Source organism: Ixodes scapularis, unplaced genomic scaffold, assembly GCF_016920785.2.
Source record: "Ixodes scapularis isolate PalLabHiFi unplaced genomic scaffold, ASM1692078v2 PGA_scaffold13__105_contigs__length_92229423, whole genome shotgun sequence".
Taxonomy (NCBI): Eukaryota; Metazoa; Arthropoda; class Arachnida; order Ixodida; family Ixodidae; genus Ixodes; species Ixodes scapularis.
Window position 1 is genome coordinate 73,169,736 of NW_024609839.1, and position 15,324 is coordinate 73,185,059.

Genomic DNA, 15,324 nt, shown 5'->3' on the forward strand with positions numbered 1-15,324 from the left:
CAATAAAGGTTTTATGTTCGAAAACGTATTTAGTGTTTATCTAAACTTGGCGGGCTCGCCGCTTGGGTCAGCAACATTGAACAAAGGCGGCGTTTTTTTCAAAAAGCCAGCAGGCAGCGCGGCAGCGCTGGGCGGAAGGAAGGCGCAAAGGTTAAGGACAGTTACTGCAGTGGCACATACGCTGACGTACGCCCAGTAGGTTATTTAGAACCTGTCCGAAAAGTGTAGCTTCGTTTCAACTTGCGCTAGACTCCACAACCATGCGTGTTACATGCAGCATCTGCATGGACTGTTTCGACCGCACCAGCATCGACAACGTGAACACCACTGCCTGCGGCCATGTTTTTCACGAACTCTGCCTTCTCCACTGGCACGAGATGTCCAAGACCTGCCCTACGTGCCGCAAGCCTCTCCGACAGCGGCAGATCTTCAAGCTCTTCTTTTCCGCTTCCGAGTCCAGGGACGAGGACGTGAGCAGTCTCCAGAACCAACTGGACGATGCCAAAGCCAAGCTGCGGGCCGCTGGCGTGGAGAAAATCAAGCAGCAGGAAGCCGCTGACGCTTTGAAGGCGTTCCTCATTCAGCGCGAAGACGAAGTCCAGCAGATTAAGGAAAAGTACATGACGGCGATTGGTGACCGGAACTTGCTGGAGAGCAAACTGCGGTCCATGAAGAAAGAGGTCGCCGAAAAGAGGCAGTTGTCGGACGAGAACATCGTGCTGAGGGCCCGGCTCGAGGAGTGCGAGAAGTGAGTTCTTTCACAGTAATTGGTTATGTAACCTTTAAGAACCCCGGGCCAGAGTTGGGGAAACGCTACCGGGACATACTGGGCGCAGCGTCTTGCGGGATTGCAGGTGGAGGCAACCGGAGGCCTGCACGGGTCAATGAACCCGGCCCAGCCCGACCCGCTGTCTCTTGGGCCCGGGCTTCTCTTTTTGCTCACTATGAATAGCTCACAAACTGCGCGGCATGGCAGGCTCGCTTGCCTCTGTCACACGTGTTGACTATTGTACCCCAATAGTTTGGGTCCCGTGCTTTCGGATAAATCAAAAAAAAAAAAAAAAATTCGAAGAACACCCGCCGTATCAGTGCCTTATCGCGGCGTGAAACAGCAAGTCAGCGAGGCTAGGTGTGTGCCTTCTGCCACACGCGCATAGTCCGGCTCCCCTGTTTCACTCCGCGATAAGGCGCTGATCTACGGCCGGTCAGCGTTCGCGTGATATTGTTAAAAAAATATAGAGCCTGTAACAATGCAAAAAAAAAAAAAAAAAAGACATTAGTTTACAAGCCGAAAATTATGCTTGAAAAGGAATATTAAAAGGGGCACCAAAGACGTTTCTGAGATTGTCTGTTCTTGGTGATAACTTATCTTACGGGCTCCAAGCATCCTAGAAATCCAAAATTTATGCTCGTGCTTCGTCTGTTTCCCTACTAAAAATGCGATAGAAGTTGGCATCCTTAAAGGATGCCAACTACTGACTGTAGATTTGGCTGGATGGTGCAAGCCACCGCCAGATTTTAATTAAAAAGTTCAGCCGTACCCATTCATCCATCCAGTGTGCACAAGGATTTCGCTCTTCCGCAAGTGGGTTCTTGAGCAGTGTTTAAAGCTCTTGAGGGAGCGGACATGATTTTATAAATGAGAAGTTGGTCTATGAATGCTCCTTAAATCAGCACAATGCCACCAGTATGTAAACTGTGTCGGTAGAATGTGCAGTAACTGAACCTGTATAGACTGTCCCCTTTTTTTACCTCTTCTTTTTATTTTCCTTTCAGTGTGAGGAAACTGATGGAGAGTACATCGAAAGAAGCCGAAGAGCTCCTCAGGTCCTACGGCGACGGCTATGGGACGCAGAAGCAGCTTGCAACATACTGCTGTCTCCTGAAACGGTAATTTCTCTCAACATGTTTGTTGCCTAACCCTAAGGCACAAGTTTCATGCCGACTTGGCTTTAATTGGGGGTCCTAGTTCATGTCAATCTGGTTATGTCACCGGGGTTTTTGTTTTCGGGCCGCTTCGGTGGCTGCGAGGCAATGTGCCGGCCTACAAGTCCCCAGGTGGCGGATTTGAATCCCGACCGAGGTTCCCGCACTCCAACAAGAGCGTACTGCCAAGAGGGCGCCACATAGCCAAGATTTCAGTTGCATGTCCAAATGTCTCCTAGTGATCAAGATTAATCCTCGGCTTCGCTGGGGCGTGCCAGATCAATAGCTCCTAGAAGACCGGGCCCGTGCACGACGTTCTCGTTAGTGGATCGCCAACCCACCCGTAGGCGGCAACCCTGCTAAACCTTGACAAGAATCTTGGCGTGCTAGTGTCACGCTCGTTGCGAGACGCGCTGGCAGTCGTTCTGACGCAAGCGAGGCGGCGCTACATGAATCCACTAGCGATGGCGTTATAGGGTTGGGGGGAAGGTGAAAGGTCTATGCTTTGTCCTCTAGGTGGTATTCGCGACTCCAGCGACCTATAGGAGGCGCCACCACCAAACAAAGATGGCGGCTGGGTCCAGGTCGCGTCGGCTCGGCCGGGCCGCCTGAATGGGTGGCGCATTCAATTTAACAGATTTTCTTTTGTTTAATGCCCAATTTTATGCGTATTTGAACTGAGACGGTTAAGTGTAGCCGGTGCGCATAAACTTGCCGAGCATAGTTTCGTTTTCCCGGTGTTTATGGTTCTTTTCATGTCAAACTTTCGTTTCGGAGACTTCGTTCAAAACCGAAACTATGGGCTCCGGAGAAACGGTAATAGACTCTAATTAGTTTTGATCATCTAAGGAAAGCGGCGATGGCTACAAAATTGTTCCACCGAGAGTAATTTTTAGCTAACTCGCATGCCTCGAGCATGCGACCTGTCTGTCCGCGAAATTGAGCTTTTGTGCGTGTCCGCGTTTCAAGAAACAGCTCCAGTCGTGTGCTCGGTCAAGAACACAGGCTGCAGGAAAATTACAAAAATAAAGCAAGCGCTTCTTGAGCCAAGGAGCATGTTAACCTGCTGGCGCTTCACTAAGCAGCTGATACTCGTATTTAAATTCAGGTTTTAGTAGCAATCGAGAAGTCATTTTGACGAATATGCGGATTATGAATTATATTACGTACTATGTTCCACTAAAGCGATATTAGTATATTCTTCGGGTTGAAATATGAACTTAGTTGACTAACTATTAGGTAAACTGCTGAATAAAAGTATATTTGACAAACAGAGAGATACTACTTAAACTTAGCTAAACGGTTCTAGCCGGTAGAACGGAGACGAATGCGGACAAACTGAGGAGAGTCTTCATCGGAGATTCACTCAGACATCTCTGCATTGAACTTGACTTCGAATCCTGAACGGATAAAATGAGTATTTTTTGTGGCCGGTCAACCAGAGCAATGTAGACGTATATTGCTGCTGGCTCCGACTGGGGTTATAATATAAATATTGGAGGCGCGATAGATCTCAATGACGTGACAGCTTCTAACTTTGCGAGACGCGTCCCCCACCTTTTGAAAGCAGATAATTTCCTTCATTCATCATTTGCAGCGAGCAGGTTTTCTGAATCAAGTAATTGCGAAATTAGCCCAACTCCTTCAGTGTGGTCTTTTTCGGCGAAAAGCAGCCAAGATGAATAGCCAACCCACCGGCCGGCTTTAGTTGCTCAATCTTGAAGCTAATCGAGCACAACCAAACTTAATTAAGAAAAGCAGCTATCGAACCTTCCCATTCACTTGACTGCAACATTGTTGTTCCCTCCAGTGAAACACTTCGTCTGTTGACCTCAGTCCACTGTTCTACATCCTTATAAAGAAACCACTTATCAGTTACCAAGCAGTCGTCACTTTGAATGTAATTAGAAACAGACAAGAAATCAAAACGTTTTTCCGTGATTCCTCCCCATCCAAAAAATTGAAAGCATGCGACCGTGTGCTGTGGAGTAAACGGGCTTTCAAACACTTGATGGAAGGAAACAATCTACTGAGGCTTCACCACACTAATGAACACTCAGGCAAACTTAAGAAATTTTCAAACCTTCGTCAAAATTGTTCGCCAACGCGCCGACAACACGCGTCCGCGAAAGCCACCAGGGACGCGGCGGGGCTCGGAGCGACCTGGACCGACTGGTTCCCAGTTTTCCCGCTTGGCGGCGTCCGTTTTGCTGGAGTCGCGAATAGGCCACCCCCAAATTTTATTTCGGAAACAGTTTTGCACACTGTCTTGAAGTTGCCCTTTTTTTATTTTTGTCATTATTATTATTCTTTTTTGACGAATACTGCTTGTCTACTCAAGCCTGCCAACTCTCACTCCTTTATATTTCTTGTTCCTCCCCAGTCCAGTTTCAGTTTCGAGCAGTTGCATTTTTTTTATTTTAGTAAACATATATCAGAGTCTGTAGCAAAATATGGATTGGTTAGTCTTCTGACATTATAATAAATCTAAAAATATTTTTGGGGCTGTCGGTGTCCCTTAATAGGAAAGTAGGCTGTGCATATCCAGTTAAAAAAAGAAGGAACTTTTTGGCCTTACTTTAGTGGTGAACTACTACTCTCCCCTACTCTCCTACATTGTTTACCTATTTCGTCGCTTTGTGTTTCTTTGTTGGTAGCAACTGGCCACAGCTGATTGTTTCCACTCTTCCACACGATCGTTCCTCGCTCCTCTCTTTCTGCAGGAACAGTTTAGTAAAACGGTTTTCTTTGCAACGAAGCAGCCTTGGTACACTTCTGGGTGTGCTGCAGTAACGAAAAGACTTGTCATTTCTAAAGGCTGGTTCACACACTTGCAACTGCTTATGACCTTGCGTCTTAAATAGTCTTGCAATGAGAGAAGGCACTGGCACCATGTGTTGAATTGTTGTGGAACACCTGCAGTTTCTGTAGATTTCCTCTTTTACAGCGAAGCTGTTTTTAGCTAGGGTATTTGGAATTTTTATGTGAGGCAACAGAAATGACGTCGCGACTTCCTGTTGTCATGCAACGTCACGTGACCTTAACACCAATGCAGCTTCCGCGCTAAATTTAGTGGGGAAACTGCATTAGTGTTGAAGTCGCACAATGTCAATTTCCTCACTAGCGGGAAACTTTCCCTGAGAACAAACACACCTCCGCCATGACTATTTCTATCTTTCCTGTAGCAAATGAAGTGACCAGGAAACGCCTTACGATCTGTTACCTCTTCAGCTAGCTATGATTCTATGCCGATAACAACCAATGAGGCTAGAAAAATCGTCAATCTTATTTTTAATGCTACGGCAGTTAATTATGAGGAAGGTGATGGTGGTGGGCGAATCATGGCACGGTGACTTGAACTGCACTACCTGGTTGATGTCGTCATCATAAATATATTTTACTCTTTTATTCTTTCTCGGCTAGAAAAACTTTTTGATGTTATAAACGACCATCTCTTATGGATACTACATGCATTTGATCTCACAAATAATAGTTCCAGATTCGCCCCGTAGATGGTGCCAGCATGCAAACTAAGTGTGCGAACGGGACTTAAAGGGGTACTTTGGCGTTTCTTCGTGGTCGCAGATTTGCTTGACACTTTTCTAAACACTCCAACCAACATGGCTGAAATGGTATCCCAAATGTTTGGCCAAAATATATGTATTTCTTTTTAATGCGAAAGCATTAACTGGGGTCCCATGGAGCGAGCTGACGTCGTCAGTTTTAAGCGCGAAAACGGCACCTAGTTTCCCTGATCCCAAAGGAGCGAAGTAAAGCTGATGGATTTCGCCTTCGGTTCCACTGGCTGGCGCGCGTCGACTGGGCTGGTATTGGCCGCTGCGCTCGTCAGTTTCCACGACCGCTCGCCCCATGGTGCTGCGTGTCCATCAGTGCTCCGTTAACACGGAGCGTCCGAGGTCAGCGTACCCAGGGGAGCGCGCGCACTGACCTGCGAAAAAAAGTATGCAGCAGACGAAAAAGGGAGCGGACGAGCGGCTTGCATGCTTTCACATTCACAACTCATAAGAAGTGCATAGGTGTAACTCTAGCTTTTTTTTTCACAAGTTTTTGAAATCAGTGTTGGTCCTTCCTGTGTTTTTCAAACTGAAAGTCTCTACCAGCAAGATTGAAAAAGTGACGCCGGCGGAAGGTAGGGGTTTACTCTTTGAACTATAGGATTCATTCCCAAATGATTACAAAAAATTTCATGGTGTGCAATTAATGCTTTGGAAGTACGCTTCAGCACCCGTGCACGAGCGTGACGGCATAATTTTAGACTGCCTGCTCAACTGGCAAGCCTGCCTGCCACTGATGTCGCAGCAGTGAAAAGTGCGGCTGTATTTGAATTTTGGTGTTAGCGTTGGTTCTTATTTGTAGATTTCACAATAACTATTTTTAATTTCGCGACACTAAATAGCATATCGGAAGGAGTAAAGGCCGTTAATTGCGAAAATGTAGTTCATTGGGCTAGCTCGTAAAATTGCCGGAGTACCCCTTACCGAGGGATGCTTCTGGATGAACGAGAGCAGCCGTATGGTGAACATACCTACCTCGGTCGGTTTTTTTCAGGGAACTGCAGTCGACAAAGGACTCGCGATCCAATATGGCGAACGAGGTGACACGTCTGATAAAGGAGGCAAGCCACTGGACTGCCCGGGCCAAGCGACAGGTGGTGGAGCTCAAGGCGCTGGAGGCTGAGGTGGGGGAAACGAAGAAGTTGCTTCAGGATGCTGAGAAGCGGATTAGGATCCTGAAGGAAAAGAGGCACCACGATCACATGCTGCTCGATCATTCCCTGCAAGAAAGGTACGTCTCCCCGAGCACCTCTCAAACTCGGCGTTTTTGTGTGCATCCATTCGGTAGACACTTAGCTGCGATGGTGACAGGGAACACAGCAGACGGACTTTTCTGTTTGGAAGGAGACAGTGGTGTGGCGCTTTTCAGTGGGTGGGTCGTCTACAGAGTTTGAAATAAGGACTTTACGTAAGTGGCCGATTTTTTTCCAGTGCCAAATATATTTGATGCTTACACAAAAACTATGTGTAATGCTTGATTGCTTTTTAGCAACATGAGGTTCTGTTTTTTAATGTGCCGCATTTCTAAAAATAAAAACTGTGCGATGTATAGAGAACCTGTTTGTGGCATGATTTTGAAAGTGTGTGTGGCTCGGAGACCAGACGCATTTGTCCTAATGGTAGGCGGACGGCAGGCTACGCATTGTTTGAAACAATTTTGGGAAACTGACTTTTATGGTTGCCTTGTATTAACCCTTTTAGTGCCGCTTTTTTTTTTTGTCACATTGCATTGCATGCCTCTTGCATTTCTTTGTGTAGACGTGGTCTCCTTTATAACAGCAGCTCGCATACACCAGTCTTTCGTCCGTAAACGCAAGAAAAGCAATTTTGAAATGACTAAAGCGATTCCCCACTACCACCTGGCAGGTAGTTGGGGGGCTGAGCTTCGTTGGAATGTCTCGCGTCACGAGCCCTTCAGGGGCAGCGCCACGGCGTGTTGTGTCCGATGGAGGCGCGCGGGAACGAGTGGCACTTTGCACACCTCTCAGTTTGAGTACACTGTACCTCAGGTGTTCCCACTTGGCGGGATTGTAACGCATTGACGATCATGGTGGCGCCACCTTGCGACAACGATCATAATTACCCTTTGACGTTACTGGGCTCGTGACGTTGCGAGCGTGACTTCACGGGCAAATATCCCGAGACTCATCGCGCCGCCTCGAGGCCGATTTTTAAGCGCTCTCCAGAATCTGTCGGTTGGAACGTAAAATATAGCCGTCCGCAAAAAATACTAGCGTGAGATTATCATTTACTAATATCATGATTCTTATTTCACCCCAAGTTTCGATACCGTAGGCGAGTCTAGAGTTTCAAAGGGTCTAGCTGTTTTCTGTCACAATGTTTCATCAATAGTGCGACTTGGTTTCTCGGAATGTTTGAGCGTAAAGCGAGAACAGTACCACGCTTCATATAAAAATGTTTTTATTTTTTATTTTTTTGTGCAGCCCAGCACCCGAACGGCTGAAGCGACCACGCCTGACAGATCCCGAAACTACGCTGTCTCCCGAAGTTCCGTCCCCAAGCGTCAAGGTATGTAAATGCTCTCTAGCACTATTGGCATCGCTGTGACCGGCCTTTCACGATTGGCCAAATGCTCGTCTTGAGTAGGACTATTTCTGCTCTCGATTACAGAAATGAGAACAAAGTCGGGCTCTCGTCTCAGAAGGTCAGTGTTGCCAACTCAAGGATTGAAAACCCGCAGTCGGGACACCGAAAACCGTTAAAAACCACTAAATTGAAGACATTGTGCGAAAATTACTTTTGAACACATTTTATTGCTTTAATTCTTGCCCAGCAGTATAATCACGGTATATATATATGTATATATATATTAAAAATTTAAAAGGAGGCTTTCTTTTTCTTTCTGACTGGAAATCTGTCTTGCCACGCCCCTTTGTTCGCAGAAAGATGTCTGCTTCATCGGCACCTTGATGTTTTTTGCTGGTGCCAATGGTTCCTGGTGTGTCGCCGCCGGGTTTGCCGAGGTTAACCTCCATGGTACTGATCTTTCTTAGAAGATCCGATGGGAATTCATAGCTAGAACGGCGTTCGTTCTCCCTTCGGAGGCCAGCCCTCATTGTCAAAATGTAGACATCCTGTTCCTCTGCTTGGAGTTGACTATGTTCATCCGACTGATAATGCTCTCAACCTCTACATTCAACCTAGGCAGTAAAAGTGTTGCTAAAGCAAAATCAGCAAGATCAAGGAAGGGGTTTGTGTTGGAGGCATCCCTGTATTTCTTGACCTTGTCCCAGAAGGCAACAGTTGTTTCACGGTTGTTCCAGCGAACAAGACTGAGTTTGTCCCATAGTTTGTCCCTCTTTGTCATAATGAAATTGGTCATCTCTGTAGACATCCTGTTCCTCTGCTTGGACTTGACTATGTTCATCTGGCTGAACATGTCCTCTGCATTCAACCTAGGCAGTAAGTGTTGCTAAAGCAAAATCAGCAAGGTCAAGGAAGGGGTTTGTGCTGGAGGCATCCCCATATTTCTTGACCTCGTCCCAGAAGGCAACAGTTCTTTCACGGTTGTTCCAGCGAACAAGACTGAGTTTGTCCCATAGCTTGTCCCTCTTTGTCATAATGAAATTGGTCATCTCTGTAGACATTCTGTTCCTCTGCTTGGACTTGACTATGTTCATCTGGCTGAACATGTCCTCAACCTCTGCATTCAACCTAGGCAGTAAGTGTTGCTAAAGCAAAATCAGCAAGGTCAAGGAAGGGGTTTGTGTTGGAGGCATCCCTGTATTTCTTGACTTCGTCCCAGAAGGCAACAGTTGTTTCACGGTTGTTCCAGCGAACAAGACTGAGTTTGTCCCATAGCTTGTCCCTCTTTGTCATAATGAAATTGGTCATCTCTGTAGACATCATGTTCCTCTGCTTGGACTTGACTATGTTCATCTGGCTGAACATGTCCTCAACCTCTGCATTCAACCTAGGCAGTAAGTGTTGCTAAAGCAAAATCAGCAAGGTCAAGAGGGGTTTGTGTTGGAGGCATCCCTGTATTTCTTGACCTCGTCCCAGAAGGCAACAGTTGTTTCACGGTTGTTCCAACGAACAAGACTGAGTTTGTCCCATAGTTTGTCCCTCCTTGTCATAATGAAATTGGTCATCTCTGTAGACATCATGTTCCTCTGCTTGGACTTGACTATGTTCATCTGGCTGAACATGTCCTCAACCTCTGCATTCAACCTAGACAGTAAGTGTTGCTAAAGCAAAATCAGCAAGGTAAAGGAAGGGGTTTGTGTTGGAGGCATCCCTGTATTTCTTGACCTCGTCCCAGAAGGCAACAGTTGTTTCACGGTTGTTCCAGCGAACAAGACTGAGTTTGTCCCATTTACATTTAGTTGCTGCAATTTTTTGTTCTTTTTGTGCGCAACAAGGTGGACAGTCACCTTGTTGAGAAGGACTGTACTATCTTAAGCGAATCTTGAAAATTGCGGAATGGGCATACTTCATTGGGCCTATTTTATCTTGCAGCTGTGACAAAAAATTCAAAGGCACATTGACACATTCGAGCTATTCAGAGTTGTGTGCAAAAGAAGCGAGTTGTGTTCCGATATTTGACACAGTGCAGGGGTGTGACATCTGCGCCAATTGCGCTATTTTGATACAAACCCAATTTTCTGCGCCTAGTTGCGCCAAAAACGCGAAATCGGTCAAAATTGCGCCACACTGTGCCAAAAGTAACTAAAAAAAATAATTGCGACGACGCTAGATTTAGCGGGAAACGAGCGCTTGGTTGGCAACATTCAATCTCGTCGGAGTAAAGTATACGGCACAGGTACAGGGTGGTGCAAGCAACAGCCGAACTCGAAGATTTTAGCTGTAGTACCCTTCTATGCCTACGATACGTGGTATTTTCCCGATTTTCGTGCTACTACTTTACGCTGTCATTCGCGACTACATGCTACGGTGCGCTGTCACGCGGTCTCGCTGTCTTGGCGTAGTTTTTCTACCAATTCACTATTTACCTTGCGACTCACTTTTGTGTGCAGTTTTTTTCTATCTGCACGCGCTTTCTACGAGTTTCCGATCGATGTCTGGTTGTAGCAAACCGTGTTTCCCTGTTCATGCTCTTGAATCACCGCTTTAAAAAGTTTTGCATTACAATTGCGCTTTGGCGCCAGTTCGTATAAGCTTGAAGTACCTGGCGCCCACCTAACTTTGCGGCAAGCCTGTGTTTCTTGTTGTCAACTATGCGCATTAAACTCACTTGTGCCTTTCCCGTTTTTTTTTTTTTTTTTTTAATATTTTGTCTCTGTGCATATTGGCGCTGATCACTTAATGGAACCAGGGTGGGAAAAAATTATTAAAAAGAAAAGTCAGATTTTTTATTATTTAACTGGCTGATAAGCTGCTCTAACATCTTCTGCTCCTAATCTGCTCCAAACTGTAGACTTTTCTGCTTCGAAGTTGCTCCAAAATGCATAAACTGCTGCTCCAAAACTAGAATTTTGTGCTCCTAAGCTGCTCCAAAATCCTATACTTCCTGCTCCAAAAATTGCTCCAAAACCTGTTTCACCTGTCTCACCCCTGCACAGTGATATCTTGATGACATCTCCTTTAACTGATCACAATATTACTGAGAGTAAGCAATCACGACTGTCGTATTATGGATCTCACAGATGCAAAATTGATGGTAATTTGGTATAAAAATTTTATACCTCCAAAAAAAAAACTCCAAGATGACATGATACGTCCTATTTTGGAATATATGAATCTGGTGTGGGAGTCCTACTAAGAAGATAGACAAAGACACATTAGAAAAGATTCAAAGGTTGGCTGTGCGTTTTATTCTTTCTAAGTATAGACAAACAGACTGTGACTAGAATGCTGAATCAGTGTGGCCTCCAGCCATTAGAAACTAGACAGAGGATAGCAAGGCTAAGACCGTTTTTTTACCCCATATACTAGGCAATTAAAAATTGACTCGTAGTTGTATCTGAAAGAAGGGCCGGCATAAGCGATCACGACACTTAAATCATGACATGGCGGTTCAACCATACTACGGTAGAATCAATGTTTTTAAGTATTCCTGTTTTGCACAAACAATTGAAGAATGGAACGGTCTTCCACAATGTGTTGTAAACTCAAAAGATATTTCTACTCTTGATTTGTTTTTAGAACAGTTGTTTTTCCCAATAAGTATAAGCCTGGAAGGATGTATATGCTAATATTATTGACAGTGTTACAATTTTCTGTGTCGTGTGTTATTATAGGACTGTGTATGTTTTTTGTATGAACTGTTCACCTCTCCTGTAATAGCCTTCAAATGAAGGCTTACAGTATTGTTAAATAAAAATGGCTAAAATTCTTTCCTCCCGCAAAACAATAATTTTTCCCGCTAGACAAAACCAAAAGCCGCTAAATATAGTGGGAAAACCACTATTGGCAACACTGGGTGTAACTGATACCGCACTGAAAAATCAAACTTGTCACGGACTGTGAGGACTATTCCATACAAGAACAGCGTTCCAGAATGAACCGGTCTTTCTGCAAGCAGTACAAATATTCAATGTATCGAGATATTTCAAAATTTTAATACTATATTTGTTTTCACCTCAAGGGCCGTAGTAAAAAAAGTCCCAATCCTCGCGTAGCATTACTGACTTCCCCCTTTATGTAAAGAATTTGACATAGGTAGGTAGATAAGTTTTAGGTTAGATATGTCACTTTATCAAGACTTCCACATTCCAAGTGCCAAAAGCATTGCTTTTTCCTCAGACAACCAAATCTCGTAAGAACTACTTTGCACCGCGTATGACCAGTGCACAGAATTTGCTTTTTAGGGGCGAAGCTCCTTTAGGGTCTAGCCTTGTCCATCCGGCGTCCGTGCTCACATCGATCTTGCTGGTGCTCGTGCTCGTGAGCTCAACTTGCTTGTGTAAAGCAAAAAAAAAAAAAAAAAAAAAAATTTTTTCTGCAGTTGACAGGATTTGAATCTGTGCGGAGATACCCCAGTGGATTTCTAGTCCATCACCTTAACCACTCGGCCACGACTGCGGGACAAGTAGGGGGCTCTGAGATGTTGTAGTAACTCAAGAGCTGGGGATGTCATGGATGAAACGTTGCATGTAGCCGCTCAACGTCTATACAGGAGACGGTCAAATGCGTATATAATTGCCTTAAACTTTGCATGCATTGGCTCAACGTTTATAGACGAGAGGGTGCTGCGGTCAAATGCTCAAATGTGTGTATAACCACGTTTCATACCACACATTCTCTTCCTGACATGGATGAAAACAAACGAAAGGCTCGGCATGCTGCGGCTCACCGTCTACGCAGACAAGCACCACTAGAGCTTCGCCCCAATCAACGTCATTCACCACGTGGAGATGCGGTTGTTTTTTTTCTTGAGGAAAAAATGGGTATAGACATTCGAAAGTCTAATCAAATTATTTGGGCAATCATTGTTCAATTCAAATTTGAATATTCACACTTCCCTTCTGTCCACATTCAAAGTATGCTGCCTTCTGCGGCACATTCAAATGAAATCGTTTACCCGCCCAAAGCCAGCTGTACTATGCAGCTCAGTGGCTATACTAGTATCCGACTGCCACCACACCGACCTGGTGTTCGAACTGTATATATAAATTTCATATATATAACGTTGATGTAGTGTTTAAACACTCTCAGTGTGTCACTTGTTCGTGACATTTGTTCATGGCGCCTGTTCACGACGCTCGTTCTAGACAATTTTCCCATGAGAGACGACTCGTAAAACGCATTCTCAATAAAACTATCTGCAGACAATCGAAGTGTAAATATGTGTGAAGCGAACATGCTTGAAGCATGCATGTACTCATCCGATGCTGGACTGAGTTTGTCATCTGCTTTTTCTGTTTTAGATCGTCATGTGTGCCTGGAAGAAGCCGGGCGACGTCGCCGTGCCGACCAGGCTGCCACTGGTCACGCGGGGGAACCTGTTCCGCCCCGGCCTTTCGTCGTCCGGTTCCCCTCCGTCTGTCATCCGAACCGGCTACAACGGTCTCGGCGGACACTCCAAGCACATTGTCGGGTCGAAGGCTCTTTCGACTCGTCCGTGAACGCTTCCTCCACACTCCCCACTGGAGCGCTCTTTTTATATGTTGACTTGGAATAATTCTGCAAGTTTCGTGTTCTTGACCCTTCTTTTTTTTTCTCTCGTGCTTCTACCTTTTATGTGGAAACAGTGTAACGACTATGGTGGTTTTGGGCCGGATAAATGGGGACGTTCAGCAATTTTCAAGAAAACATTTTTTTTTTGTTTTTTTTTTTCACGATTTGCAGATGTGCCCCCGTTTTGGACCAATTGCCTTTTCTTTGAAACAAGCAAGCAAGATTTTTTTTTTTTTTTGTCTTTTGTGTAGAAGTAGCATGAATGCCTTTAGATGCTTTTTCAGTTTGAGAACAATTGCAGGTTTTAGATTTTTTAGGTTTTAGACGCAAGTTTAGTTTCTTTAAATTTAAAGCTCTAGTTTTTTTATGTATATTATGCTTTTTTTTTTTTTTTTTACTTCCAGACTAGGGAACTTTCTACAGCTTGCAGATGCGTTCCTGCTTTGTGTCGACTTTTGATTAACTATGCCAGATTCACGTTACTGCCATTCAGTGTTTTATGTGACAAGCCAAATGTCTGCCAGTTTTATTTTTGTGTCTTGTACTACAACATGGAAGTAGCATGAATGTTTTCTAGGTCTCAGTGGTTTGGGGGCTGATGAGTGTTGAATAAAAACGAGGGAATTCGCGCATGAAGTTTTCAGAAAATATTTTTATATTTGTGTATGCCTGTGAACCCATTGTTTAGTTTTTTTTAAATTTTGGGCATCAGTTGTGTGTATTAATAGCAGTGCAGCTTGTCGACTATATTTTGGGCCAAATGGAAGTATGAGAATAAACTGACTGTATGCAACATCTTAAAAAAACAAAAAAACTACTTGTTTGCATTTTCTTGCAGAACCCATTCGTAACAATCACTCTTATACACGTCTTTTTTGCTTTGACACTTAAACTTAACAATTGCAAAAAGGAAAACTGAATTAATGGAAGAATAGTGAACTCTTATCTGCCAAGCATAAATAAATGTACTTTTAAACAATCGTGTTATTTAGTCGTATGGGGTATGGGCGTAATGGGTACGCAACTACGTTCTTCAGGTGTATGAAACCCCAGTGTAAGTGTAACAGGCAGATGTTTTTCTCTGCATTGCCAGCTAGTGCAAACAGCTAAGCAATTCAATCTTGCTTGATTTCTGGAATTCAACCTTAATCCATAGGGAGTATTCACTGGTGGCCATATCTGTATGCGTGCTGATGGAGAGTTTCCGCAGTTCTTTTGCAATGCACATTCCACTCCGTCAAGATCGCCGGTCTGAACAGCCTAATGTGAGCTCGTTCTGAGCATGTGCTCCAACCATCGCCCTCAAATATGGTGTCCAGTCAATACCCCCTATAGACTACTTCCATAAATCTGTCGCTGTGAGCGTTGCATTCTGGGAACCTATGTGCCAGGAGCGGAGCGCGCATGGATTTCGGTTTTGGTTCAACGCTGTGCGGTGTCCCGAATCGCCAGTTTACTTGAGTCGTGCACAACCGGGAGATTGTGTCACTGTGTCCTGATGCAGTATTACTTCAAGTGCTCAATAGCCGGCAGTGCTGGGTGTAAATGTCCCGGTGTATCGGGTTTTCAGTGCTCCAATACCCAATCGAAGAACACAATCGGTCCTGGAACTGATTAAGATCTTTGTTTCACTTGGGCGTATCTGCGTCGCATGCCAATAATCTGTACTTGGACCCTGTAGGGCAGGCTTTCTGACAAACTTAGGTTGGCACACTGCCGTAGT

General features: G+C 44.8%; 1 protein-coding gene across 2 annotated transcripts; it reads left to right on the forward strand.

The window, feature by feature from the left end:
- Positions 1–78: 78 nt before the first annotated feature.
- Positions 79–14,575, forward strand: LOC120837696 (E3 ubiquitin-protein ligase TRAIP). Of its 2 annotated transcripts, XM_040207239.2 has the most exons (5): positions 79–748; positions 1,777–1,890; positions 6,496–6,732; positions 7,946–8,030; positions 13,352–14,575. In XM_040207239.2, exons 1-5 carry the CDS (start codon positions 261–263, stop codon positions 13,547–13,549), a joined length of 1,122 nt encoding a protein of 373 aa, XP_040063173.1. In that variant the 5' UTR covers positions 79–260; the 3' UTR covers positions 13,550–14,575. The 2 variants fall into 2 exon arrangements, with proteins under 2 accessions (XP_040063173.1, XP_040063174.1); XM_040207240.2 differs by lacking the exon at positions 1,777–1,890 and having other exon boundaries at positions 143–748.
- The last annotated feature ends 749 nt before the right edge of the window (positions 14,576–15,324 follow it).

What these genes read in the sequence shown, in the direction of transcription:
- LOC120837696 (XM_040207239.2), top strand. Translation starts at nt 261, where the DNA reads ATGCGTGTTACATGCAGCATCTGCATGGACTGTTTCGACCGCACCAGC. An exon ending in TACTGCTGTCTCCTGAAACG is followed by an intron (nt 1,891 to 6,495) that starts GTAATTTCTCTC and finishes GGTTTTTTTCAG; the next exon opens with GGAACTGCAGTCGACAAAGG. An exon ending in GATCATTCCCTGCAAGAAAG is followed by an intron (nt 6,733 to 7,945) that starts GTACGTCTCCCC and finishes TTTTTTGTGCAG; the next exon opens with CCCAGCACCCGAACGGCTGA.